Genomic DNA, 27,912 nt, shown 5'->3' with positions numbered 1-27,912 from the left:
TGTTGCTTTTAAAGCGAGGAAGTTGGAGCCTGGTACCTCCTCCGGTGGATCCCAGCGACCATATGAAGATGAGGAGGTGCACACGAAGACTTGCACAGCATGGAAAAGCACTTAATTATCTGACTTCTGGGCAAGTTCAGGGTTTCCGCTGATGAGGCCGGGGGAGAGGAAGAACTCCAGGATAGTGGAAAACTACATCACGTATTATGTTACTCTCACTTAAATCCCCTAATTTTAAGGGAAAACAATCTTCAAAAGAGTCATAAAGCACATGAAGAGGCATCTTGAGGGGATGCTTATCTAGATAATCACAATATTCTTACCAGCTGGATGTCGAGTCAAAATTTAAGTGAGAGGTACAGTCCCAAAGACATCTGCCAGCTTGGAAAAAGCTGATGAAAACAAACAGAAGGACCCTAGCCATGCACTTGGCCAAGGCCCAGAAGTTTCCTGACACATCACCCCTCTTGGGGCACTTGAGAGGGGGAGAAGCACTCTTTCTTAGTGTCCTCTGCAGGGGAGGCACATGGTCGCCGTTCCTTCCCATGACCTTTCATCAGAGATTATGGCACTAAAGAAACAAGACAAATGGCGAGACAATGACTCGTCGATGGCACACGGTAGAAAACGGGTGTGATTATAAACCCAGGGCATGAGATCTAGAGGCAGCGCTGCCTAATGGTTATGAACTCTGTCCCTGGAAATGCATAGAACTGAATTTGAATCCTGACTCTTTCACTTAAGAGCTGTGTGACTGTAGAACATTCACTTTAACCTTTCTGAACCTTCATTTTTCATCTGTAAAATGAGGATAATGATAGTACAAATTGTGAGATCGTAGGGCAAAACAACGATTGAAACCATCCCCACCAGTTTGTGAATGGTATGTTTCCTTTGCCCACTGCAGAGCCTGGAGCCCAGGAAGACTGGCAGTGTTCCAGCCAGGATTTTTTTTTCAGTTGAAAGTGACAGAATCCCAAATAAACTATTAAAAACAAGAAACTATGAGCTGTTACAAATGAAAAGTACAGGGATAGTGTGGATTTCAGGCCCAGTTGGATCCAGAGGCTAAAATCAGGCTACACCCCAGCTTCTCTAGCTCTTGACTCCATTTTTTCATTTAAATAAATTAATTTAGAAAGAAATTTATATTATTACCACACATGCCATAAATAAAAGTTAAATATAAACTTAAATGCAATGAAAACAAACAATGTTACAAAATCCTAAGTAGAACAACAACAACAACAAAAAACCCCAAACAACCCAATTAAGAAAATGGGCATAGGACTTGAACAGACGTTTCTCCAAAGAAGATATATATAAATAGCCAATAAACACATGAAAAGATGCTCACCATCAATAATCATTAGAAAAATGCAAATCAAAACTATAATGAGAAACCACTTCATAGCCATTAGGATGACATCTATGAAAAAAAAAAAAAACAGAAAATTGCAGATGTTGGGAAGAATATGCAGAAATTGGAACTCTTGTGCACTGTTAGCGGGAATCTGAGGTGGTATAGCCATTGTGGAAAACGGTATGGGAGTTACTCAAAAAATTAAAAATGTAATTACCTAATGATCCAGCAGTTCTACTTCTGGGTGTGCACTCAAAAGAAGTGAAAGCAGGGTCTTGAAGAGATATTTGTACGCCCATGTTCACAGCAGCTTTATTCACGTTGGCTAAAACAGGGAAGCCACCCAAGTGTCTGTTGCTGGATGGATGGATAAGCAAAGTGTAGCCCATCCATGTAATGCAGCATCATTCAGCTCTAAAAGGGAAGGGAATTTGGACACGTGGATGACCCTTGAGGACATTATGCTGCATGAAATAAGCCAGTCACAAGAGGACAAACACTGTATGACTCCACTTATATAAGGTACTTAGAGTAGTCAAAATCATAGAGACAGGTTCAGTACAGAATGGTGGTTGCCAGGGCCTGCGGAGGGAGGATGAGGAGTTGTGGGTATAGAGCTTCAGTTTAACAAGATGAAAAGAGTTACGGAGGTGGGTGCTAGCAGTGGTCACCCAGCGTCATGAACAGATTTAATACCACTGAACTGTACGTGGAAAAGTGGTTAAGATGGTAGATTTTACATCATATGTATTTTACCACAAGTAAAAAAATAAGAAAAAGTCCTAGCTCTTAGATTCTGTGGCCTGCCCAAGAGTCTAAGCACAAAAACAGGAGATTGTTAGAACATGAAAGACACACCCACCCGAGGAGCCTCCTGGGCACAGGCAGAAGGACTGAAGGAGTAGAGAAGGGAAGACCTTTCTCACCCGGGCATGGCTGGGGTTGAGTCTCACCTCCATCACGGTCCTCAAGTTGCTGGAAGGGCCCGTTAAAATTCTGCCTCTTCTGACTCTCCAGCTGACCATACTCTCCTTCTCTCAACTAGATTAGAAGACTCCGAGGACAGGGCCAGTGCTGCTGGTTTTCCTGGCAGGCTCCTCTGGGGTGTGTAGGTTTTAGTCCAAGCTGTGGAAAGCAGCAGACCCAGGGAGGGCTCCAAGAGCTCTGACATCTCCTCTGCCTGCACATACCAGGAAACCGCCCTCTACCCCTTTTCTCTTCTTACCTGATTAGTATACTGTATTTTCCATTTCTCTAGCCATCCCCCAGTGCAAGATTTTTTCATTCCATAGGCGATGGATATTTTAAGTCCAAGGAGAGAGAATAAGGAAATGAACCAGGTTCTAGCCCGGCAGGAGCAGGAGATGATCCTAGTCTTGGGCTTTTCTAATTTTAAAAACATGGGACACAGAAAATGAAGAAGAGGCCCCTATAGAGTATTTGTCCTGTTTGGTGACAAATGACCATAAAGGATGGTATCTTTCCCTCTCCACACTTTGACTTGGACTCAGGGCCTGGGTAGGACGGAAAGGGGTTGCAGGTGATGGAGAAATTTAACCATCAGCTCCATTCTGGGGACTTGGGGACTTTTCTAGTTACTACAGCTCTATAACAAATTACCCAAAATAGAGTGGTGTAGAGCACCATTTATTATGCCCATGGGTTCTGTGGGTCAGAGTTCAGACAGGGCACGGGGGACAGCTAGTCCTCAGCTGGAAGTCTTCAGGGCTGGGGCTCCAGTCCCCTTGAGGCACGTTCATTCACACAGTGGTCGGCTCGGGCTGCTGGCTGCGAGGCCTCAGTTTCTCTCCATGGGCCCTTCTCACGTGGGCTCGCTTGGGCTTCCTCGCAGCATGGTGGCTGTATTCAGAGGACAAGAATCCCAAGGGAGAGAGAGCCGTGTGGGAGCTGTACCACCTTTTATGACTTTGCCTCCAAAGGCACTCATGTCACTTCTGCTGCTTCCTATCTTTTTCCAAGCAGGTCATTCAGGCTAAAGGGGAGTGGGGTGGGGTGGGGTATTCAACTGCGTCTTTTGCGGGAGGCGTGTCAAAGTGTTGGTGGATGTGTTCAAGTCACCACAAATGCCTGAGACATGAGGAGGGACTCTAGGGCCTCAGACCTGTTTATCTTCCCCCGTGTGGCCTTTGACTCCCTGCCCTGCCCGGGGTTTTCAGGGAAAGCCAGCTCCAATTCAGTCCAAGCTGATGGGTTAGGCAAAGCGGCCAAGTGGGAAATGCCTGATGCCACCCGGAGCGCTGCCTCTCTTTACCTCCCTCCCTCTGGTCGGAGAACTCTGGCCAGGGAGGGGCTCTAAGGGCTTCTTGGTGTGCTCAGAGGTCAGCAGTCCAGGGCGGAGTCCATGGGAAGCATTCATTCATTCCTGCTTTCATTCATTCATCTACACATCTTTCTTGAGTACTTCCGGTGCCCAGGCACAGTTCTCAGCGCAGAGGGTGTTTAACAAGGAAATTAAGCGGCCCTCTCTCCTGTGCTGCTCAGTGCAGGAGACCCCCCTCGCGAACTGGGGGAGCCTCCCACACGTGGGGTCGGAAGACCACGACTGGGAGAGGAACCTGCCTCTCACCAAGCCCCCTCCCCCGTGCAGCGGGCTGTGAGCACGTCGGGGACACCCCAGGACCGCTAGCCCTGCTTCTTGGTTGACTTTTCTCCAGCGTGCTGCCCACACCCACCAGCTCTGAGCTCCCGGGCGAGGCGGGGAGACGCTGCAGGTGCCCGTGAGTCACGAGTGTAAAGTACGCCCAGGGCCTTGGCAGGCAGGTCTGTGCAAGGGTAAGGTGTCATCAGGCGAACGCTGAGAGAGGCTGCTTTCCCGAGCCCCCAGATAAAAGACAGGCGTCACACGCCGCCCTTTCTCTCTCCCATGGCGCTGCGGTGGGGTGGGAGCTGCAGGTCCCGTGCAGCGAGGCAGCGGGGTGGGGGTGTGAGCGTGAGTGCGCGCGTGTGCGTGTGTGCACGCGAGTGTGTGCGCGCGCGTGGCCTTCCGGCAGCTGTGCCGGCCCCCACCCCACCCCACCCATCGCACCCGGCCCTGCGCGCCGCCCCCACCCCTCGCCGTGCTGGGTGCGCCGCGGGCCGCTGGGCGCCTGGCCGCCTCCCCCGCGCCTGAGAGGCGACCCCCGTGCGCCCCGGGTTCAAAGGCCCCGCGCGGCTGCTCCAGCCCCGACGGGGGGCGGGGAGGCGAGGGGGGTGGTGCGGCAGCCAGAAAAGCCCGAGCCCACAGCCGGCCAGCCCTGCGCAGGGATGGGCAGCGCGCTCTGAAGTTTGCGACCGTCGCAGCCAACTTCTGGCCGCAGCCCGGGACGCAGCAAGCCAGCGGCCGGCCTCGAAGCCCACCCACCCCCGGCTGCAGGGCGAGGCCCGCTGTGCCCGGCCCGAGCGCCCTTCCGCGGCCACAGGCGTCCGTCCTCCGGCCCGGTGCTCCCGGCGCCCGATCGGGGTTCATGGAGCTGGGGCTGTGGTTCCTTTTCGGGCTCGCAGTGACCTCCGCCGCAGGTAAGCGGGCGCGGCGGCGCGCGGCTCCTGGCGCGAGCGCACACAAAAGGATCCCGGGATGGGGGGCGCGGGGAAGGGCGCATCGCGGGCAGAGGCCTCTGGCCCGGGCTCGCCTCCCCTGCAGGCGCCCTGGAGGGGGGCTGGGGAGGGGAGGGCAGAAGCTGGGGGCACGGACCACCCCGCGGGCTTGGGAGGTTGCAGCCCACACGCAGGCTGGAAGACCCGCGGCCCGGGGCCGACTGGGTCGGTTTTTTGTGAAGTTGGGAATGCTTCCAAAAGTTTGCAAACGATTCAGAAACTGTGCAAAATGATTGCAGAGGTTTCCGAAAGCCTGCACAATGCTTGCCAGTTTTCAGCGGGCACAGAGCGCTTGCACGCTGTGCAGCAAGTGAGACGAGCTCCCAAGCTTTTCACCAAGAGACTGGCAAACTTTTCGGAAACTGCGCGCGTAGCTTTGCAAACTTTTCCGAACCTCGGTTGCGCGTAGCTTGGAGATGTAACAGAAAGCGCCGTTAGCTTGCAAGCTTGGTGGAAAGTTTGGTTATCCCCCTCTCCTGGGTTTTGAGGGACAGTGGGTGTCTGGAGCCTGCACCCTCAGAAACTCAGGAGCCCCTCAATCTGCCTCCTGCAGGATCATCGGTACCTGGCCCCCAGCCTGGGGACGCTGGCAGGAGCCGCGAGCCCCGGGCCCCCTCTGCAGCCAGATCGGAGGGGGACAGCGAGGAGACTGTGGCCGCCACAGCAGCGCGGGGTCCAAGCCCCAGAAGCCCTGGGCAGGAGCAGAGACCTGGTCCGGCTGGGGAGCAGGCGGCCAAGGGGGGCCCTGTGCACCCCCGAGCCCGGCGCTGTACTTGTTTTACCTACAAGGACAAAGAGTGTGTCTACTATTGCCACCTGGACATCATCTGGATTAACACTCCTGAGTGAGTCAGCCCTGGGGGTGGGGAGGAGGTCAGCCCTGGGGGCAGGGCTTCTGGGCCAGGCCCCTCTCTTGACACTCCAGGAGAACCTGGTCCCACCCTAGCCCGGTCAGCCCAGAGCTCGCCTGGCACAGCCTTCAGCCCTTGCTAGGCCCTCCTGCCAGCCCAGGTCGAGTCTGCAGGTCAAGGGTGTGACCCTCATCTCCTTGGAGGGCCTGGCCCAGGAGAAACCCAACCCCAGAGTTTCTGATCCGGTAGAAGGGGGAGCCCTCCCTCTAAGTGAAATGAGCCAGCCAGAGGGATTAGACACCTGAGAAGTCCCTCTGCGAGGGAGGAAGCCCCAGAAGTTATCTCCTGCTTCAGGGGCCAAGTGGGCCCGGCCCCCCTGCTGACTCTGCCAGGCTCCAAGGAGTTTCAGATTCCTTGAAAGCAGCCTGCCCTCCAGGGAGCGCAGGGGTGGGCTCGGCAGGGCCTGGTGGAACCTGCCCCCCGAGGGTGAAATTCCATGGGCTTCAGGCTCCTTACCTCCTGGGCTGGCTCACCCCTGCCCCAGACAGCACCCCTCGTCCCCTCCAGTCCCTAAGAACTCTCTTGCTGCAGGACTGAGACAGTGCCGCCTGAGTTAGTCCTGGGCTCTGCCTGCTATAAAGCCCACTCTCTCCCAAGGCCATGGGCAGAGATTTAGCTCAGGAGCCCCTTCTGCAGAAACATCATCCTGCAAACTGAAGAGGGTTTGACCTTGCTCTGGTCACCAGCCTTCGGGCTTTGCCTTCCTGGTCTCTAAAATCTGGGACTTGGACCAGACGTCTCTAGGTGTCTCTAGGTATCCTTGGGATCTCTTGGGTGTCCTGCTTGCACCCGACTAGGGATTCTTAGCCTTCCTGGAGCCCTTGGCCTGGAAAGGCGACTTTGCCCCTGTGTTTGGAGCCCTTGATTCATGTCACTCAGGAGTTCCTTCATCCCCAAGCCGTCTCACCTCTGGGCACCTGGGTGACAGCTTGATGGGCCTCACATACCCACCTTGTTGCACTGACATCTCGAGGATGAAGTGCAAAGGAGGGTGAACCTGGGGGCCCGAATGTCTTTCAGACCAGGTGATGAGCCCTCTAAGTACATCTGGGAGGGGTCTGGAGAGTCATTGTGCTCTCCAGCGTGGCAAGCAGGGCTGGCTTCGCTGGGGAGCCTGGACACATGCACACAGGGTCCCAGTTGAGAAGGACCCTCGCTGTTTAAAGTGCATTGTCACCATCTTCAAATGCTTAATATTCTTTTTTTTAAAAAAATTGAAGTGTAGTTGACTTACAGTATCGTGTTAGTTTCAGGTGTGCAGCACAGTGATGGAAATACTTAATGCTTTTTGAAGCAAGGGCTTCACATTTGCATTTTACCCCAGGCCCCCTGATGGCAGAATTTGCTTGCTGGGCTGTGTCTCATCAGGCTCCTACGTGTACGGTCAGCCTACAGTAGGGAGGATGGGCCAGATCATAAAAGACATGTGCTGGGGAGGGGCTCCTGGAAGGGCTGCCACCGAGCCTTCTGTTCTCAGACAGTGATCAGGGTCACCTTCTCCTATAGTCCCCATCACCCTGACACTTGTCCTTTCTGATTTTTATCCTCCTGTCATTGTCCTCTGACTAAATTAGCTTCACAGAACCCAGGACCAGGGCAGCCTTGGCAGGAATCCCAGGCTGTGGTTCTAGAAGGAGAAAGAAGAAAACCAAGTGAATTTGGGCAGGGGGGCCTTCACAGAGCTGAGGAGGGGAGGAAGGAGGGGATATTTGGAGATCACCTTAGTTCTCTGCCTGTTGCCAAGCCCTGAGCACTGGCTGCAGGGAAGCAATTGTCGCAAAACCCCGCGAGCTGGTGGGAATCCTGTCTCCTGATGCCGAGCTGTCGTGTATGGGCCAAGGTGAAGCCGTGGGTCTCTGCTTTTTCTAGGACGGGCAACTCGCTAATGTTCCCCTCACAGCTTGATTTACCCCTTCCCCTGGTCCATGACCCTGATTCATTTTAAACACTGGGGGAAAGGTTTAAATACACTGTTTGAGAGTTTCGTGAGCTTTGTGGGGAAACAAAAATGACAATAGCCAGATGAGCCTTTTGAAGGCAGACAAGCCACATAACTTTTACATGGAAGGTGTTTCCCGATGATCTTTCTGTGTCTTCCTTTCTTTCCTCCTCCCTCCCTCCTTCCCTCTTTCTTTCCTTCCTTCCAGAAATTCTCTGCAGCTCTATGGACAGGTCCACTAGCAAACTTTAAAACATCTTGGCTAAGATCGCAAAGTGGAGGAACAGGTTTTAGGGAACTTGGACCTTTGGAGAAATGGAAGCATCTGAGAAAGACTGGACTGAGCTGAAGGGACAAGGGCCGTGCACACTGAGGGCTTTTCCAGGTTCTGTCCCCCACCCCTTAGCTGTCACCCCCTCTTCTTTAGCGGATACTCCTGGCTCTCGAAACTTCTCCAGGGTGTGATTTGCATCCTGTCCCCACCACTGGCTGCTCTGGGAACCCGCAGGCGTCTGGAACCTCATGACTGAATCGAGAGTATTGAACTTTGGGCGATTTTCAGCTTCTGGTGTCTTTCCTTCTAACACCTTCTGGTCGCACACAGGTAGAAGCAACAAGCCGGCTTTATCTCGGAAGGATGCTTGCAAGGTTGCAAAAAGTACCCAGAGGTATTTTCCAGGTATGAGAGCCAAGCTCTCTGGTCCCGACCTGGGCTTGATGGGCACCCAGCACATAGTAGACGCTCGGTCACGCTGGTGACGTCCAGTGAGGCCCTTGTCTCTGCTGTCACTGAGGTTCTGTGTGTGGGGCTTTCTCCCGCAAATGAGGCGTCCTGTCCCAGGGTGTGTGGATGCTGTTGGAGGTCTCACATCCCTATGGACGTGTGCGGGAATGTGGATTTTTCCCAGCTGTTTCCCATAACTTCCATTGTCTCCTCCAGAAGATCCAGGACCCCAAAGAGAAATAAACCGCACGCTTCCTGGATGCCGCCCTTCTTGCCCCTGGTGAGGCGGCTGAGATGGCAGCTCGTCCGCGGGACGAGAGATGTTTGTGGCTCTCCTTGGCCATGTTAGGAAGCCCCTGCTCCCCCCCCCCGCCCCCAGCAACCCCACCGTTGGCAACAAAAACGAAAACAAAACCCCACCTCAGATAAAAACACATCCCATCTTATGGTCACGGAAAATTTGCCAAAAATAAGATGATAAGGAGAGAAATAGGGACAAGTAGCCCATGTGCTTACATCCCTATGCAGTCGGGGCTGTTTTCCATGTGAATACTTCAGAGACAGGAGCGTCCTATGATGTGGAGGGGATCACATCTCCAGAGAGAGGGAACTAATAGGACGTGTGTATAGATATCGATGTGTATATAAACACACACACACACACACACACACACACACACACAGGGGGGCTGATGTTGCAGTCCTCAGCCTGAGGCCTCCTGGAGGCAGAGTTCCCTTCCTGCTCAGGGCACCTCACGCCTCTCTGTCGGGTCCTTCACCTGATTAGACAAGGCCCACCGATACTATGGAGGGTAATCTGCTTTAATCAATGTCTACTGATTTAAACCTTAATTGCATCTAAAATATACCTTCCTAGCAACATCTAGACTGGTGTCTGGTCACATACTGGGTCCCGTGGCCCAGCCAAGTTGACACATAAAATTAACCATCACAGAGCTCTCCGTGCTGACCGCACCCCACAGTGGGGCAGCCCCTCTGCACCTGCCACCGTACACCTGACCACGGAGTGAGAGCACTCACTCTCTGACCACCAGTGGAGCTGCAGGGTCCCCAGCAAGGAACCCCGCTCTGTTCCTCCCCACTTTGTTCCTGAGAACTGAGGGAACCCACCATCTGTTAATCCTTCCAAGGACATAACGAGGGAGGCATTGTGATGCTGTGACAGTGACCGTGTTTCCAAACAAAAATCTGAGCCACATGGGTTGACAAGTAGGAATGTATTTCTGAACAGAGCAGTTCAGGATGTTTGGAATCACAGCTGTGGTGGAAAATCTGGGCTCTGTAATCTCGTGGGGAGACTCCAGACCCAGGACGTCTGCCTTGTGCGCTGGATGTGACTCGCTGCATGGCCTGGGGGTGGTGTCACGCTGTCCCTGTGCCCCCGGGTAAGGTGCAGACATCAGTGTGACTCTAGGCTGGTGACCTAACAAGATGACCAACCTGGCCACATTGACTCAGCCAGCAGGAATGATGTTTGTTTTCCCAAAGAAGCAGAGTAAAAATAATAATAACAAGACATTTAAATTGTATTTCAATGTATTCTACCACCAAAAGGCAACAATTCAACAGGTTCGTCTTTGCCCCCTGTGTCATTCAAGGCAGGTATGTCAGCATGTGTCCAAGAAGGGACACTTTAAGTTGGAGAACATCCCAGAGGCATGTATGAATCTGCTGCACCTTCTGCTGATGCGGGGGCCAGCTATCCACCCACCGTGTGATTTCAGGGACCCCCAATAACAATCACGTGACCCGTGCATCAGGACTAGGAGCGTGGTTGCTGGAGATGCAGCCTTTGAGGCAGAGGGATAGTCTTTCTGAGCACCCTCATGATCATGCAGATGATGGTGATGGTAGTGACAGTGGGCCACCCTGATGTTGACCATGACTTCTGTGAGTAAAGAGTGTGAGAATGACATGAGACAGTGTGTGGAGCATTCTCAGCGCAGTGTCCGGACCCTAGTGGACACTTAGTGCGTCAAAGACACGACCACTCGGGTAGCTGCACAGCCCCTGGGGCTGCAAAACCCTTCCGGCTGCCCCACCTGCCACATCCCAGTCTGTGGTTGGAGAAACTGGTGACTAGGAAGCTCAAGTCCTGCTGAGGTTGGCTTCCTTGGACTCTCCAACCATGGTCTTGCCCAGCTTCCTGCAGCAAGGCTGAGGAGCCTGCACCCGGGTACCCCAGTCCTTCCCTACTCTGTGCCCTTGGAGGGCGGTCTATTAGCATTTGATTTGCATGAGGTTTACAGACCCTGCGAAAAGGTGTGTCTGGCTGACTGTGCTTTTGATAAGCTGTTTGATAAGCTCTCTGGTGGTCAAAGGTTGTTCCAGGCTTGATGAGGTTTGGTCCTGCCCTCTCTGCCCCTCCTTTCTTGTTTGCTTCCCGCGCAACTTGGTAAATAATTGGAATGTTAGGGGAACGGGGCATGGTGTTCTTTGAAGGCACTGCCCTGGGGCTCCCTCTGCTAAATGGGGAAGTGGGTACAGGGTGGGGGGGTTGGCATTTGAGGATAACTCGAACGATCTGTCTAGAACTTCTCTGTTAAACAATGAAATCTTAGTAAGGGCAAGTCCAACAGAGTAAATACAGTGCCTTACGCCCTACCCAGCACCTCCCAGGACCTGAGTGCCAGCCACTAGGAAGGGATCCCAGGAAATAATCAAGCAATCTGTTTACAAAAAAAGGTAAATAAATAAGGACACAGAAGAGAAGACGTATCAGCCAGACTGAAAATGACCTTGAACTCAGGGTTCTGACTGATCATGTTTTTACTCTCTGTGCTGTTTCCGTCCCACATAACCGTCTCCCCCTTGGAAGTCTAGCAGACGTTTACATCCCAGTTTTGAGTTTGGGCAGCAATAGCTCAGACCTTTTCACAGCAAGAGACATCTTTAAAATTTGAGGGCCTCAGGGCTAAATTTCAGAGTTTGTTGATAAGTTCGGCTCACACAAGGTGACCTTCCGGTTGGGTTCACTTGGACCAAAAGTCCCCTTTTCTACCCCAGAGTGGGCATGAGGAGGTGAGATGCGCAGGAGCAAAGATGGATTCCCTGAAATGTAGCTGATCCTGGCTGGATGAGAAAGAGGCTTGAGGCTGGAAGGCAGTTTGGTTTGCATCAAGAAAACTTGGTACAAAGAGGTTATGACCCTGGAGGGAGAATTTGGATTTCTGAGGGATGAAAGGGACATTGCAGCTAGGAACTTGGCCTTAAATCTGAAGGCAGATGAAAGGCTCTGACATCTCTGGTGCAGTTTATTCCTGCAAGAATTTAAAACAAAGGAAGCTGGGAAGCAAACAGTGCTTTCCTTAAGGGGGCCCCAAGGCCAGGTCGGAACTCACAGGGCTTTGTAACGCCGCATTGCAGCCCTTCTGATGGGGCTGCCTGGGGCCCCTTTCCTACCTCCAGGTAGCCCCGTGTCACCGCCGCTCAGCTTTGGAGTACATAACAAATAGATCAACTGTTTAAAAGAGGGAAACGACCCCCTCTCATTCTAAGTCATGTTTCGGTGGAAACAGAGACTTCCTTAAAATGGGACACGCGCGCGCGCACACACACACACACACACACTTTCCCCCTATTTGGGATAGCAATCAGTTATTTGGAATAGCAATCAGTTTTATTTAGAAGGAAAAAAAAAAATCCAGGCAGTGGCCACAGTGTAGATGAGCAGCTGGTCGAGCTTCTAAAGTCCTCCACCACCAAGTCTTCCAGGAGCAGACAGCAGGACAGGGTGTCCCCTGGCCTTTCTCATCTGCCCCAGCTCAGAATCTCAGGAGAGCCAAGAGCTTTGGGAGAACTTGGCGATGTTCAGAGCCCTGGAGGCAGGTCTTCTCTTCTTTTAGGGCCTCTCAGGGCTGACTTAGCAGGAGGCCTTAATAAACAGTAACTCTAGAGCAGGGCAGCCAGGGAGGCCTGTGCCCGGCCCACTAATTTAAAAACCAGAGACAGATTCATGCATCCGTGAGGAAGGCTTGGAGGCCAATGCGGCCGAGGTGTTGTGGTCTTTTCTTGCTTGGTGATGCCAGGAACAGCCAATGACGTGGGGAGTAGCCGACAGCTTTGCCGAAAGTCAGAAGCAAGTCAGTGGGAGAGCAGAGGTGTCTGTAGATTTTCTGGGCTTTTCTAAATATGATTTCCGTGGGTTTCTTGCGGGGTGGCGAATAGGGTGAGGCTCACGACATATACACTCTTTCGGGTGCAAACTTGAAGGAGATGCCAAAAAGTGAAATAAAAGTGAATGCAATATTTTTAAAAAGTCAAAATTAGTGCAAAAATCACTAGTCGTAATCAACCAAATGTCACCATGTTTAAGAAGAACAGGATCTGACCCTGTGCTTGGTTCTTGTTTGGGGATAAAGCCTGTCTCTCTAAAGGGACTCAAGTCTTCTTAGAGTTAAGCAATCAAGCGATCAGATCTACCACAAGGACGCAAACAACTAGATTAGGAAGAAAATGAGTGTCTTTATTTTTGTTGCCGTGGCGAGTATGTCTTTGTTCATGAACCTGAAATCTCTTGAAAATCAGCAAGGGTGTCTTCTCTTGCTTTCTGTGGGTTATTTAAAGGGACATGTGATGGTGTCTGTATTTTTTTGTAATTCCTCTGCAAAGACCCCCATCCTTAAAAAAGTACCTGCTCCTTATTTTACCCCTTGTTTCCACTGCTGGGAACTATTTTGAGCCCCGTCTGTCTGCAGCTTTGCATAAAGTTATAATGAGGCCGTGCCAGACAGACGTGGCTTGCTCATGCCTTCATTCGACCTGGAATTCGGTAGGGTCACTGGGGGCTGGGGCAGGAAACTCTAGCCTAACTCATATGGACGCATTTGGGTTGTACCAGATGGAGGGGAAACCAGCTAATCTGTCGGATTCCGTAGATGGCTTCATTCTCCAAAGATTGCAGGCGTTTGTCCCCCCCCCCCCCCTTTTTGTGGAGCTGTCACTCTTGGAAATCCCACCCCAGCCTAGTGGGGTTTCTCTCCCTAACCACCAGTGACCCTAACAAACACAGAAGGGTTTTTCTGTTGTTCTCCCTTGCTTTGACCACTGGTCAAATATCCTTCATTCAGAGCCCATGTGCCTGTGTTAGGGGAGGAGGATGCCATGTCCAGGCAGCTGATTGGATGATACAGTCTGTCTCCTTGGGGTGATTTTTAAGCTCAGTTACATGGCGGCAGGACCTGGAAGAGTCCTACTCTTTGGGCCAAAGCTTTCTAAATACAGTTGATGAGATCCTGGGAATCTCTCCGCATGGGTGAGGTAGAGACCTCACATTTCACTGCGGTTTAATTGCTGGAGAGGAGGGCGAGGCCCTGCTCTAGCATTTGTGCTGTTTGGAGATGCTCAGGTAACATTCGGGAGGGCATTCGGGAGTCTCTCGATGGAATTTGGAACGGGACAGACCTTCCAGAGATCCAGTCCTTTCCCTTCTCAACCCCAGAGAGAAGCTGCTCACCCAGGGCCCCTCAGGGAGCTAGTCTTCAATTTGGACCAGAAACCTGGGTCTGCCAGCCCTGGGAAGCCTCTGGTTTTGTCTCTGAGGCCTCATCCGTCTGGGCAACCTGATTTCTTCCTCGTGTGTCTGCAGGAGTTACCGTCAAGATGTGATTCTTCCATTTCAAGTGATCTAAAGGCCATATTCTCTCTAGGAGAACCTCAAAGATGGGCCGATGGAGGACACTGTAGTAGAAATGCAACCAGTCAGCCAGGAATTCTATTCATTTGGGAGACTGGGCGTGGCCTAGAAGAAATGGCCAGTTTAGACCTCCTTCCCTCTCTCCCTCCTTGGTATAGCAGACATCTGTTGTTGAGATGTTGACGTATTATTTGGTGCTGCCCTGGGTGCCAAGGTGAACAGGCAGAGACCAGCTGTTACTGACCCCAGGGGACAAGAAGGAAGCCATGCCTGCAGCACAGGTGAGGAAGTGCCCCCTCTTCTTGGGTCCTATTGATGGGGGTCAGTGTTCTCTTTGAAAATATATGTAATTCTGCTAAAATTCCCCAACAGCCAAGTCCTGGATAAACTCAAAAGTTTTGGGTTGTTTTTTGGGGGTGGGGGTGAGGTGGGTAGGATGTCTTAAAAACAGTTAATCACCAACCCACAGTACATCGCTCACTCTTTTGATATTTCTAAATACTCTGGGATCGCTGGCTGTTTCTGAGGCTGCAGGAGGACATTCTCCATTGGCAGGTGGTAGAGGAACAATTTGCCTTAGGGATCCTCCGGCTTGGAGATGCAGGGATTTTCTGCAGAAGTAAAGCTACACATTGCCGGTTCACTTTATGTTTTTTGTGAGCACGAAGTTCCCGTGTCATATTCTTTAGAACCAGAAAACGTGTGTGTGTGTTTCTGCTTGTATAATGAAGTCAATGAGGAGATATATTTCCTGGCTATTTTCTTTCCTGGAGGTCGGAAGGGCACCCAGTGGTTGTCTGGCAGGGGGCCTGTCCCAAGCAGACTTTTTCACAAGCTTTGATGAGTGGATGAGGAGTAAGTTCGCTGGAGGATAAGCCTTCTGAGGTGGTCAGCCAAGTGTCCGGGGCTGAGCTCTGAGCATCATGGGGTCGTCTGCTTGCTTCCACCTGCGCATAGCAGGATCCAAACCAAACATTTCACAGTGGGCACACCTGGGAAGAAAGGACTCCAGCCGGCTTCGTTGGCTGGGTTTTGTCCTGATTCAGAACATATTCTTTTGTGCTTTGCTGCAATGAAGAAAGTCTCTGCTTGTCCTCGGGAACTGCAGAGGGTCTTTCTATGAAATCCAACAATCATGGCTGCATCCATCTCAAGAAAGTGAGTTCCCGGGTTGGCTAGAGGTCACTGGTTGCAAGCAACAGAAACCTCGTGTCGCTAACACAGCATAGGAGTTTATTGGGAGGACACAGGGTGGCCCACAAACTGGGAGGGAGGGAGAAGCAGCCCCAGGCTTAGAAAGGAGAGGTACCAGGACAGGACTTGGGGTCCCAGAGCACGATCGAACAGACAAGGCAGGACGGGGCCACCTGGCAAGTAGCAGCTCCAGAGTGTTTTCTGACCTTGAATTGTTTTGCTAAGGTGTCTTGGGAGGGAGAGGGTGTGATGGGCCATCTTGGGTCACCTGATGAGGTCACCTGATGAGTCCTGAGGCAGGGGAAGGTAAGGCACAGCGATGGACAGTCTCTCCAAGACCTCACACTGGGAGGGAGGGATGATTCCCCAGGGGAAAGATAAGCGATTAGATTCCAGACACAAAAACAGCTGGCGTTGATCCCAGGCTCTAGAGAATTCTGGGCTTTTAAGTCCTTTGAGAGAGGTACTCCTGTCTCCGAGCTGGTGTTTCTCTCTTGCCTCCATGTCTTTGTGCAAAGTGGCGGTGGGGTGTTGGTTCGCTAGATATTTATTGGAATGAATGGGTGCTTTTATAGGCTTTTGAATATTCAGCCACTTCCTGTAGTTACTTCATCCTGTCTTACTCCAGAGTTCTCAGCTAGCAATTTTTTCTGGCTAAGGTTACAAAGACAGTCAATGAAGTTGATCCACACTTTCTTGCCCAAGAAGATATTTCGGAGCTTGAGAGAACAAGTGAGTGGCGCCTCTAAGGTAGGAATTTAATAAAATCTGAAATTGAGCCCTAGTTAGAAAGTGTGTTGGAGTCTCGAAGTTGATTCTCTGGGGAGTGGGGGGGGGGGGGGAGGGCCAGTATCTAATGACCACTGGTGCCTGGCAGCTGGGGCTGCCCCCGCCTGTCTGTCTGCCCCTGGGAAACAGTTGTTCCTCTTCCTTTCGGCTGCAGGACCGGTCAGCAGAGGTGTGCCTTCTGTACGATGTGTCCCGAAGGCGATCCTGCCCTTGCTTTTCCATTTCAGAAGGAAAAATGTGAAACTGAGGAGACAGGGCATCAACCTGACGTTCTGACTGTGAAGTGAAAATGTTCTGTTTGTGGGGGAGACACTCCGCTAGAACCTAGGCTTTTGGAATTGAAAACGATAACAGCTATATTTGTAAAAATAGCAGCAGGTGCTAATTTTGTCACTGTGTCATGTGACCTGTCTGGCTTTGCTTTGTGGAACAAGCCACTCGAGCAGGGGTCGTAAACTGAGACACCTATGAAGGCTAGACAGGTAAGAGAAGTAAGCAGAGAAGGACAGGTATAGGAACTGGGGCCAAACAGAGAGCTTGAGCCAGCCTCCAGCGGTGTCACTCAGCTCCAGACACCTGCTGCTGTGTTGGAGTGTTGGGTTGGCGTGAGTATAACTCCAGTCACTCAAGAGAAGCTGGAAATTGTGATGTTTATGTGAGATTTTTAGGTTAAGAAAAAACCCACCCTCTTTTGATTAGATGAAGCCCACAGAAATGCCAATTCGCTGACCTCTGTGCTAGCTTAAAACTGTGTGTGTGCAGGGCCACTGGTCTGTCCCGTTCACGGATGTTCACGCAGAGTCTGATCCAGGGCCCGTGCATCGAAACTACTCCACAAATATCTGTTGAGTGCTATTCGATGTGTGTGGGGGGTATGAAAACTGGGTTTTCCAGGACAATTTGATAAGCTTCCCTGAGCATTTAGAATGTGGCCAGTGAAGCTCCTTTTGCTGCTCTGGTTGACCCTTGTGAATATCTGTATCCCTCCTTTTACTTCAGGGGCTGAAGCCAGTTTTCCAATCAGAAAGATGGAGACTGTTGATTTATTAGGAAAAGGCAACACTGAACTTAAAAACAGACTTTTAAAAGAAACATTCAAGTTTCCTTATTTAAAAACTTCTTGCAGCGAGAAATAAAGTGCTTCCAGTGGGATGAGGCAGATGAAGAATGAATACGGGAGACATGAAAGTGTAGTATTTAACAATATTTACATATGATGTTTGGGAGAAAATGGCAGATGGGGACACTGTGACAAATACGATTCTGGCATTACAACCACTGATCAAATAATGAGTGTTCTGAGCACATTCGCTGAGGACAGTTTATTATACAAAGACACGCAGCACTACGTAAATGTTTTGGGGTGTTTTTTGTCTAAGAGCACAAGGACTCGTCTTCTCATCTGCTTCTTTTTTTTTAAGTTTTCTGTTTTAAAAAATTAATTACTTTATTTCTTGGCTGCATTGGGTCTTCGTTGCTGCGCGCAGGCTTTCTCTAGTCTCAGCGAGCAGGGGCTACTTTTCACCGTACGCGGGCTTCTCATTGCCGTGGCTTCTCTTGTTGCAGAGCAAGGGCTTTAGGCACACGGGCTTCAGTAGTTGTGGCGCATGAGCTTCAGTCGTTGTGGCTCACCAGATCTAGAGCGCAGGCTCAGTAGTTTCGGCACACGGGCTTAGTTGCTCTGCGGCATGTGGAATTTTCCCTTGACCAGGGCTCTAACCCATGTCCCCTGCATTGGCAGGCAGATCCTTAACCACTGTGCCACCAGGGAGGCCCTGGGAATTCTTTGTAATGAATTTTGTGGTTGTTGAACGTTTTAGGTTGGAGAGAATCCAGTCTCACTGGACTAGTTTATCTCACAATCAACAATAGTCTTCATTGGCTTGGCCTTGTGCTGGGTCCACAGCAGGTACAAAGCAAGTACTGCTCTTGAGGAGCCGGTATCCACTCTTGGACCTGGACAAGAAAGACCCCTTCCCCGGGGCCTGTGGGGTAGAGGGTGCCTCTGACCCTCCGCTGGCTATATCTCCCACCCCACTGCAAAGAGTCTGTGGGACCCAAAGCCAGATACCCCTTCTTCTAGACCACGTTCCAGCTATTCACGATCCTGGAATCCCCCTACTCAGATGTCCCCAAACCCACTTCCAGGAGCTGACACCCACGGACAGAACAAGGCTCTGGCACATCTCCCAAGTCCTGCAGGGTGGCCAGGGGGCAGCTGCTTGTGGGATGGGCGGGGGCGGGGGGGGGGGAGTGTGGGGGTGGATGGAGCTCAGGGTGCATGTGGAATGGAGCAGGATGGAAGGGAAGGTGCTGGACTTCTTTGTGCTGCCATGTTCCAACACGAAACTCCAAGGAGCTCTAGAATCCTAAAAGCAAGCTCCAGCTTCCAGTGTTTTGAAGCCAAACGCTCTTATTTAAGGGCCTATCGTATAGATTTAAAAACCTTTCAATGTTTGACCTGTGGGGGGTGGGCCTTCGCTGGAGCTGGAACTCTTGATGGGGGGCGCGGGCCTTCTGCAGTCTGGACCATCTCTTACGTCCTCTGGTTCACGTCTCTTGTCATCGCCCACCAGCTCCCAGGTCAGCCAGCAGAGTGCACACCTTGAACACCTGGGGCTTGGAGCAGGGGTTTCCCGCCTCCGTCAACATTCTTGGAACGTTACAAGGGCTCCTGTGCATACTGGCTCCTCCCACCAGACTGCTGGGAAAGGCTTAGCGTTTCTCTATTACCGATTACCGCGTTGCCTTGTTTCCTCACTGAAAACACCTCGTGTGTGTGTGAAGTTGAGTGGCTCTGTGCGCACCGATGCCTAATCAGCTGACAGCAATTTCAAAATTGCAGGTCTTGCTATTAACGGAAACGCGGGAGCCTTGGTTGTTACTCCTTGTGTGTCATTTTCACCAAAAAATAGGGGTTTCATGGGGCCCTGCTACTGGAACGCTATACCTTGAGCCAAATCCTGCCTCATCACAATGTCTGTATTGTTTTCCTACCCCTACCCCCCGCCACCCCCATTTCCCACTCCTGAGAAAGGATGGGGTTTTAGCCGAGGTTCAGCTCAGGAGCAGACGGGCCCCTGCCAGCTCTGTCCGTCCTGTGAGCACAGACCGCTCGGTGCTGGGCCTGCCTGGATCCCGGGAACCCACGGCAAGGCCACTTCTCAAGTCACTGGGGTGGGAGGAAGTGGGGAGAGGGGAGAGGGGAGAAGAGGAAGAGGATGGGGCTAGCTCTGTTCTCAGCTCCAGGCTCTAGCCCAGCGGGGTCCCGACCAGGCACCCCCCGCTTTGCCCTCACCACCCCCAGAAGGCTCCGTGGCGTGTGTTTCAAATGAAAGGAAATTCAATTTGATGTGATTTTGAAAACGCACAGAGGGTGTCAGAACCCCCTCTGAGCTGGATGATTGGTGATGCTCCACGGGGCTCACAGAAACCAAGGTGGTTCATCTTGGGGACAGGCACGGAAACCAGGACTTACTGGAAAAGTCACTTTTGGCCACATGTGTTTCCTCTAGTTATTGGTAACTTGTCCCCCAAATCCTGTTCAGTAGTGCTGATGAAATAAGCATGTGCTTTTAACTTTTTCCCACTGAGTTGCCCGGCCGTGTCCTCTCAGCCCCGGAGAGCAATGGTTTGGACGGAGCATGAGAAACAGATTTAACCGTTTGTTATTTCAAATGACACCATCACCCTCATCCCAGCGCAACCATCAATGAAACGGGTAAACAGTTTCAGACTTTTTCGTGCCTAAGAAGGAGAGGCAGCTCTGTCCTCGGCTGTATCTCACAGGGCACGGAGGGGTCCCCGATGTTTGTGTCTTTGAGGAACCTGTGTTCAGAGGCCACGATGCTTCTCTGACAGCCGTAATTGGATTTGTTGTATTCCGACTAGCACAGACTGCAAATCTCATGTGCACCCTGAGGAAATTCGGTGGCCGTCGGGGCAGGAGCCGGGGGCAGCCTTGGCTACGCATTAGGAAGGCGTCTTACTGGTATGGTTGACCAGGCTCAGGTGCTACTGGCTCAAGGATGAAGACTGGGATCAGCCTTTGGGTCAGCGGGAATGTCCATGTCAGGGGTTTGAGTGGAGGAAGGGAAACCAGAACTGCCCTGGAAGGACCTGGGGCGAGAGGCGTGCTGGCCGTGGTTGGGTCTTGAAAAGCCTGAAAACGCACACATGCATCCACCTGGAGTCTGCTGGCTCCCTCCCTGAGAGGGCTGGCTGCTGGGAGGATGCAAAGAGGCCATCTTCCATCTCCCCCAGGGCGTCCCTGACTTTCCATCCCCACTGCCCCAGCACACTGCCTGGGGATTAGTGAGGAGTGGGAGTGAAGGATTCACTACAGAGGCTTCCCAAGGCCCAAAGTGTGGGGAGGGTGTGGGCACCAGTTCCTGGGGTGCGGCTACACCTCTGGCCTCACTCATCCCCAGCTCCACCGTCTCCCACCCCCTCGCCAGCTCCACGAGCAGGGAGTCCGGGGCGGCTTGTCCAGATGTGGCCCTGACATTGCTCTGTCCGTTGCAGACGCACTGTGCCCTATGGGCTGTCCAACTACAGAGGCCGCCTCCGGGGCAGGAGGTCGGCCGGGCAGTTTCCGCAGAGCTCACTGCCATCGAAGGGGACGCCGCGCTGCGCCTGTGTGGAGAGGGAGGACGGTGCCTGCCTGCACTTCTGCACCCGGACCCTGGTTGCCCGCGGGTAAGACCCCCCTCCCTGGCTCTCCGCATCTCCAGAGATCGGTTGCCCCGGGCCACGTGGGTGCAGGAGGGTTCAACCTGTCCTGCCCAATGCAGTCCTGCAGGTGGGGAGGGCAGGGGCTCTGTGCAGAGGGGATATAGTCCCTCTTGCTCCTGGAGGGTGGTGGGTGTGGCATGCCCGTCCCCTCACTGCCTTTCAAAACAGCCTACAACGTGGCCATGGCCATGTCTGGTCTCCAGACGTATTTCTTCGGGACTGCTCAGCAATTTGCCGAAATTTGAATAAGTTGCCCACACTTAAAAATTACAGAATCACCCCCCTCCTCAACACATGCATATTTTTAGCTTCTTCAAAAATAGAAAATGGGACCATCTGGTCTCACCAGCCCCCATCCCCTCTCGGCCGGATGGGCTGGAACCAAATGAGGGCCACTCACGTTCGAGTGGACGTGCCGTGTCCATTCACCTGGGTTACTCATCATCTTCCTTGGTGGACCCCCCAGCCCCCGAGTTTGAGACCCTGCGGTCTACTCTAACTGCTGCAGAGAAGCTTGTGTGTCCGTGGGGATTCGAATAAATGAGCAGACCCTAGGTTCGACCCGTGGTGGCCATTTAAGGTGGTTTTTACTTAATAGGCGTCCCAGTCATGCTCCTCACTGCTCTTTTTCTTTACTTTGGGCCAAGACCCATCTACTCCACCTGGCAGAGCTGTCCTGTAAAGCCCCTTCCGAGAGCCATCGTTGGTGGGATGGGACCTCCAGGTGCTTCCCAGGCGAGTAAAAAGCACAAGCAGAGGGGCTCTCCGTGCAGCAGGTGCTGTGGTAGCCGGGGGCCCGGGACCTGCTGTCTGGAAACCCCAGCGCCAACCACATTTTTCCTCTTGACCCTTAACACCTGATGAATAACTGAGTGGTGTGGGTGGAGGCTGGACTCTGGTAGGAAGCCACCCACCATGTGCTCAGGCTTCAGAAGCTGTGCCCAAGATGTGGACCTGGGGGACCGAGCTCATGGTGGGAAGAGGAAATCGTAATTGGATGCTGAAGAAGCTGCCACGTGGAAACGCGGTTGGTTCATTCAAACTGGCTCTCTCCCCACAGGAATTCAAGGACGGCGCGAACACCTGACGAAGAAGCAGGAAAGCAGGCCAGGGGTGCCGCTGGGGGCGTGCGTCCGAGGAGGTGAAGCTGCCTTCTGAGTCACAGCCCCTTGGGTGGCGTGGAGGACACGTGGGGCACATCTGGTCTGTGCAGGCGGCCAGCGGGAACCCCACCGTGCGTGGGGGGCATCCACAGGCACTGGTGCTTTTGGTAGATTGTCCCTGGGGACAGAGCAGCCTACAGCTGTGGACGGCCTGCCCTGGGTCTTAGGAGCGGACCCCTGTGTTCCCTGTAGCTTTCGAACAGTGATGTCCACCCCTGGACTTCACCAGGTCTGGACAAAGCTCACCCATCACTGCTTCTCGGAGCCCCTGCAGGCTGATGTGCTGGGGCCCATGTCGCTCCTCTGCTCCCGTAGCAACTTGTGGTCTCTACAAGAAGAATTGTTTCTTCTTTTCAGCAGCTGATTCTGGACAGAGGTGAATCACAGCAGCTGGGCACTAGGCCCTCTGAGTCCTCCAATTCATTTTCTGAATTTTTTTTTTAACCCGCTTGTCTTTTTTGTATGATCCTGAGGGTTTCCTGCAGCCCAACTGGGTTTATCATTCTGTCAGTAGAAATGATTATTAATGAGCCGTCTACACACCTGCAATGGGATGGTAATTGATGTTCATAGTAATGGCCTGGAGGGGGCTTGGGTTCCTACAGGGTCTGATCAAGGGAAGATTAAACCCTGCTTGGTGTACAGGAGGCTTTCCAAATTGGTGGCAGATCGCTTTGAGTCATCTGGAGAGGAATCTGTCAGCATCCACAATAAAAATGCAGAGAAGAGGCAGAGACAAACCCCAGGAGAGCGTGAATCAGGCCCCAGCTGGTCCCTACTTTGCCTCTTCTTCCTCTTTCTCCCCTTTCTCACCCCAAACCCAAACCCCTCTCAGCAAGGGAGGGACGTGATTAAAACCGTCCATCCATCTTGGCATTTATTCAATTCAGCAAAGATTTGTTGAGCCCCTGTGATGTGCAGGACACTGTCCCAGATGCACTACAGGGAATAAGGCAAAAGGTCAGCCTGCCTGCCTCTTAAATAGTGGGGCAAGCAGATAGCAAACTAACACGTTAAACACAGAGGAGGGCATGTGAAGGTGAGCAGGAAGCAGGCAGGGGGCAGGAAGTGTCAGGGGTGGTTGCAGTTTGGGTGGACAGGGGTGGTCTCACTGGCCAGGTGACATTGGCATAAAGAACTGGAGGAGGGGGGTAGGGGTGAGCCAGAGGGCCAAGGAAGGGCAGGGGATGTCAGGCAGGGGAAGGTAAGTGCAAAGGCCCTGCGGTAGGAATGTGTTGTGTGGGGTGTATTCCAGGTGGTCAGGAGAGACCAGCACAGAAAAAGTACCCGGTGCTTCTGCTGTTGTTGTTATTGTTCTGTTGGATGTTCAGGAGATGAGAATGGTGGCACAGAGGTCCCACTGGGGCCTGGAATGGTGCTTCTTCTAGGTCTTCACAATGCATGATGTCAAGCTCCTGTAAGAAGCTTTACTTGGGAAGAAAAAGTCTTTCCTTATAAGCACGGTCCATACTTTCTTGAAAGACTCGAGGTAGTAATCCCCAGACTGACATTCTCAGAGTGGGAGCTTCTGCTGTCCTGAGCTTGTGATCATCAAAGATGGGACCAGGCTTTGGGGGAGAGCTCCCCATGGCCACGCCACGTCAGTGGCGATGACTATACTCACACCTTCCCAGGTAGATGGCAGGCTCTGAAATAGCAGAGAAGCTCTGGTGAGAAGGTTCCATTCAAAACCGGGAAGGGGCTAAAGATGGGCTGGGGAGACGTCTCCTCTTTCAGCCAGCAGAGAGCTCTTCTTTTGTAACAGGCCTCTTTTTTTTTTCGCCCCCCTTTTCTGGGATAGGTTGAAGTCAAGGCCAGACAAAGCAAGTAGGCTTTAGACCTCCACCATCAAATGCTTGCCCTGCAGGGGACCTCCCCGCCTCCAGCCCTGCCACCTCCCACCCCACCCCCCACACTCTGCCTGCCCTCTCAGGAGCCCCCAGGGAGAAGGTCCTGCAGCAGGAAGGCCTCAGTTAGGGGGTTCACATTTCCACCTCTTTGAGGACAAGAAATGAGTTTTGCCTGGGGGAAAAACCCATTCAAAGGGTCCTCACTTAACAATACAGTCCTTTCCCAAGAATGCCCCATCCAAAGACCCCAGTTTCCCTAATGGGTAAAATGATCCCAGCTGTGCCCTGGGGCCCCACGCCCAGGGCTCTGGTTTCATGCAGGAAATTGGTTTTGGGGAGATGTTGCACGTTGCAAAGGCGCTTCTCTCGGAGAATAAGTGGACTCCAAGCTAACTCTTTGCAAGTGTAAACCCGTGTCCATCTTGGAACAGATGCAGGCCCCGGCAGGAGCATGCAGGCCTCCGAGCCCCCACATGGGGCAGGCGCGGGGCGTGAGCGAGTGAGGCCGCCTGGTGTCAACTTGAGATGCAGGTCACAGTTGTACAGGAGTTGAATTTGAAGCTTATAGGATTTAGACAAACATTTTCAGCTGTGCTCCTTACCCACTGAAAGAATGTATCTCAAAAGAAAAAGAAAGAAACTTTGATGTTTGTGATAGGAAAAGATGGAAATTAACACCTACAGGTTTTGAACCCCGGGCCATACAGCAGAGAGACTTCTGTGCCCTTTGCAGAAGGCAGACCTGGTGGTGAACAATAGACCCAGTTCCCTGGAATCTGCTGTGAAGGCAGCCCCAGCTCAAGGCTATTAGGGTGATATTTGCTTTCAGGAAGAAATGTGGATCTTTGGGGAATGGCTTCGAAATAAGCCACAAACGCAAACGCTTTGTAAACTATGTAAATTTCTATTTATCTATATAATTGGCAACAACTGGGAATTGTAACGCCTGACAGTTCGCCATCTCTTTCAGCTGCGCTCTAGTGGCCACACTGAGATTACTGAGCATCTGAAGCCGGTGCGGTGTTTAGTCCACGGGGATGGGGAGAGGCCGCCTGCCTCCCGCAACAGCAGAGAGATGATAAGAACTGGCATTTGAGCGTGAGCCGAGGTCCTCATATGATGGTGGATGCCGGGCTGCTGGCCTTGACCAAATGCTCAGTTCTCCATGAGTATTTCATAAGTTATTACAGGTATAAAAGTGAGCACCTATCACAAGAAAGTGGAAGGGACTGATTTGCCAGCAGGATGGTGTACAGTTTAGAGAAGCAATTATTTATTGTGAAACTCTTCTCTACGTCAGCTCCTTTCGGTGCATGTGTTCAAAGCAAAGCCGCTGTATATAGAGGGATGTTAAATTGTGTTCTGAACCCCAAGTGCTATTCCTTAGGGCTGGAATTGCATTTTTTAAATGGCTGTGCACTGTTTGGCTCTGTGGCAAGATGATATCGCAGAGAGAAATTCATTCATTGCGCTATCACTTGGAAAATACTGTCAAATGCATAATAAAAAAAAATCTGAAAGTTTGCTCTGATTTGTGGGTTTCTCTCGCTGGTGTGATATGCATGCTTACATGTCAGCTTTTCGTGGACCTCTGGAGAGGACAGAAAAGAGTTACAGTTCAGGAAGTAGATTCATCTAAAGTCAATTACGGAGCAAGACGGGCGAGGGGGCTGCTTGAATTTTAAGGAAGGAGAGGATCTGGGGACCCGCTGAGGAAGATGGGACACTCACGATGGTTGGGAAGAGATAAATTTGGGGAGAGTGTGGGCTCCTTGCCCTGGCGCCTTCCTGGTCACCTTCATAGGTGGCACAGCTTTGTCTTCTGTCCTCACAGGCATGGATGTGCCGGGCAGGACTCCGGGGAGAGGACAGTCACAGCCAACAGCCGACGGTGGACCTTTGCAGCCTTTCTGATGGGCATTTTATGTAGCTTTGCTGCTCACGGTTCTTGAGAATGAGTAGCCAGAAGGGACCATGTTTTGTTTGATCTTTTCTATCTAATGTGAAGTTTTTTAAGCTTCCAAGACTTATAAGACATCTGGGGGGTGGGAGTGCCAGGTTCTTCTCTGCTTCCCTTTCTTTTGAGTCAAGAACTGGAGACCATCAGAGGCAGGGAACTGGACAGAGACACCCAGCCTAAGAGGCAAGAGAAATCAGTATGCTGGGTGGGGCTGATCCCATCTAATCTGAGAAAACCCAAGAGCCTCTTGTTTTACTTAAATACGTTTTAGAGAATTTTGACTTTGATGAACTGATAGAGTTGGGTCCTGATTTATCCTGCAGGACGTGAAGCAGCACAGGAGCAGATGCCAGGCTGCGTGGGAGGCCCTGCTCCTGGACTCTCAGGCCTTTTAGCTGCTGCAGATCCAGAGAGAAGGAGCAGGAGGGCCGAGGAGTCAGTCCTAGGAGCTGGGAGAGCAGGTCCCAGCCTGGTGGGCATTTCTGGGGTCCGGGTGGAGGAATAGAAGGGGAACTGTGAGTAGGACGGGCCGCAGGATTTGCGGGGCCCAGTGCAAAATGCACATACTGGCTGCTGGTGAGACAGTGGGTACGCATCAGTCACGTCCATTACACTTGTAACCTGCCTTCACCCTCAAGGTCATTTTAATTGCTGCTACAAACAACGCGCTTGTCCTCCAAGGGGCACGTGGCCTCCACAGTAAGATATCTGTCCAAGTTGTTTTCTAAGAACTTGGAGTCAGCTGTGTCTAGTTAAAGCTGAGCCAGTTAAACTGGATAACACTACCAACCCTCCAACTGGGCATGTGTGAGTGTCCGCTCGGTGACCTTTTGACGTCAGAGGGCTCGAATCTCCACCCTCAGGTCATGTAAGCACCTCCATTTTTTTTAACGTGCGAAAGCCCGGAGCTTGGTTACATCTGCGCAGGATGACAATTACCGCACTTTTTTCCAACCGCCTTTCTCCACGCTGCTCACGCTGCGCGCGCCTCAGACCACCCTGCTTCTTTATCCCCAAATACCCCAAGCCCCTTGCCTTCAAGAAGGGGCATCTGGGACTTGGTCCACCTGTTTCCTCGCTTGGCTGCCACGTGAGTCAAACCCTTTCTTTGTTGGAAATCTTGGCGTCTCAGCGTTTTCGCTTGTGTGTCCGGTAAAATGAATCTGGTTCAGTAACACTGGTTCAGAAGTGCTGAGAATTTCAAGGTGGCAATGGCAGAACCAAGGTTGGGGCCCTTCTGAGCATGGGACCATCACCTGCCCAGGTTGCAGGCCCGGAAAGCCCAGGGGAAGGGGCTGCTCGGTCTGGAGACCTGTCTTTGCCACCAAATCCCCAAGGGGACGCAGCCTTAAACTGAGCCTCGCTTTCCCCACCTTTAAATGGGTGTGATCACTGGCCCCTGCCTACTCTCACAGCCTTACTGGGAGGCCAGATGGAAAGAAACAGTGTATACAGACAACTTTTTTAATCCTAAACTCACAGAAGACAAAGATACAGTCTTCAAAGTTTGCCCTGAACTATTCACTAGCTCCTATTTTTACTTAAAAAGTTTCTCACGGAAGCACATCTTTGACTGTTGCTCAAAGTGATAGAATTTGACTTATAGAAATTGCCAGGATAGTCAATTATCCCCCACCCCACCCCCGGAAGACATGTATTCTCTAAATCCCCAAATCCTTTTATATGAATTCTTAAGTATCTCAAAGCTTAAGCAAATCATGTTACCTGTTATTCACACCATTATAAATCCACTTGGGTCCTTCCGTCACTTGCATATGTGATTTCTTTTCTCTTCGCTGGCAGGAACGCTCAGAATTGTTGAGATCTGAGTGGTATTTAGTGCAGGGAAATTGTAAGAATTAATAACTGTGGGGGGCCAGAATGAATGAACGCGAGCACCCTTCTGCCACGCGTCTCATTAATCCTTCCAGCATTCCAGAGTGATGCGCTGAGTAAATGGCAAGAGGTGGGCGAGGAACGAAAGAGGCAGGGGGATCAAGAATTCGTGACAGCGGGAAAGAGTCCCGCGGGACCG

At 51.9% G+C, this 27,912-nt stretch overlaps 1 protein-coding gene across 4 annotated transcripts; it reads left to right on the top strand.

The window, feature by feature from the left end:
* Positions 1-4,216: 4,216 nt before the first annotated feature.
* EDN3 (endothelin 3) lies at positions 4,217-25,415 on the top strand. 4 transcript variants are annotated; one of them, XR_009048559.1, is made up of 6 exons: positions 4,217-4,879; positions 5,511-5,802; positions 20,695-20,868; positions 21,552-21,639; positions 21,965-22,045; positions 24,888-25,415. XR_009048559.1 is itself a non-coding variant. In XM_057703902.1 (5 exons), exons 1-5 carry the CDS (start codon positions 4,828-4,830, stop codon positions 24,925-24,927), a joined length of 639 nt encoding a protein of 212 aa, XP_057559885.1. In that variant the 5' UTR covers positions 4,217-4,827; the 3' UTR covers positions 24,928-25,415. The 4 variants fall into 4 exon arrangements, 2 of the variants coding, with proteins under 2 accessions (XP_057559885.1, XP_057559887.1); XR_009048560.1 differs by having other exon boundaries at positions 21,965-22,443; XM_057703902.1 differs by lacking the exon at positions 21,552-21,639.
* Positions 25,416-27,912: the final 2,497 nt, after the last annotated feature.

This window comes from Hippopotamus amphibius, chromosome 12, assembly GCF_030028045.1.
Source record: "Hippopotamus amphibius kiboko isolate mHipAmp2 chromosome 12, mHipAmp2.hap2, whole genome shotgun sequence".
Taxonomy (NCBI): Eukaryota; Metazoa; Chordata; class Mammalia; order Artiodactyla; family Hippopotamidae; genus Hippopotamus; species Hippopotamus amphibius.
This window is presented reverse-complemented; position numbering and strand designations above follow the sequence as displayed.

Coding starts and splice junctions, on each gene's coding strand:
- EDN3 (XM_057703902.1), top strand. CDS start 4,828: ATGGAGCTGGGGCTGTGGTTCCTTTTCGGGCTCGCAGTGACCTCCGCC. Junction 4,880..5,510: donor CGCAGTGACCTCCGCCGCAG/GTAAGCGGGCGC, acceptor TGCCTCCTGCAG/GATCATCGGTACCTGGCCCC. Junction 22,046..24,887: donor GGGGGCGTGCGTCCGAGGAG/GTGAAGCTGCCT, acceptor CATCTCTTTCAG/CTGCGCTCTAGTGGCCACAC.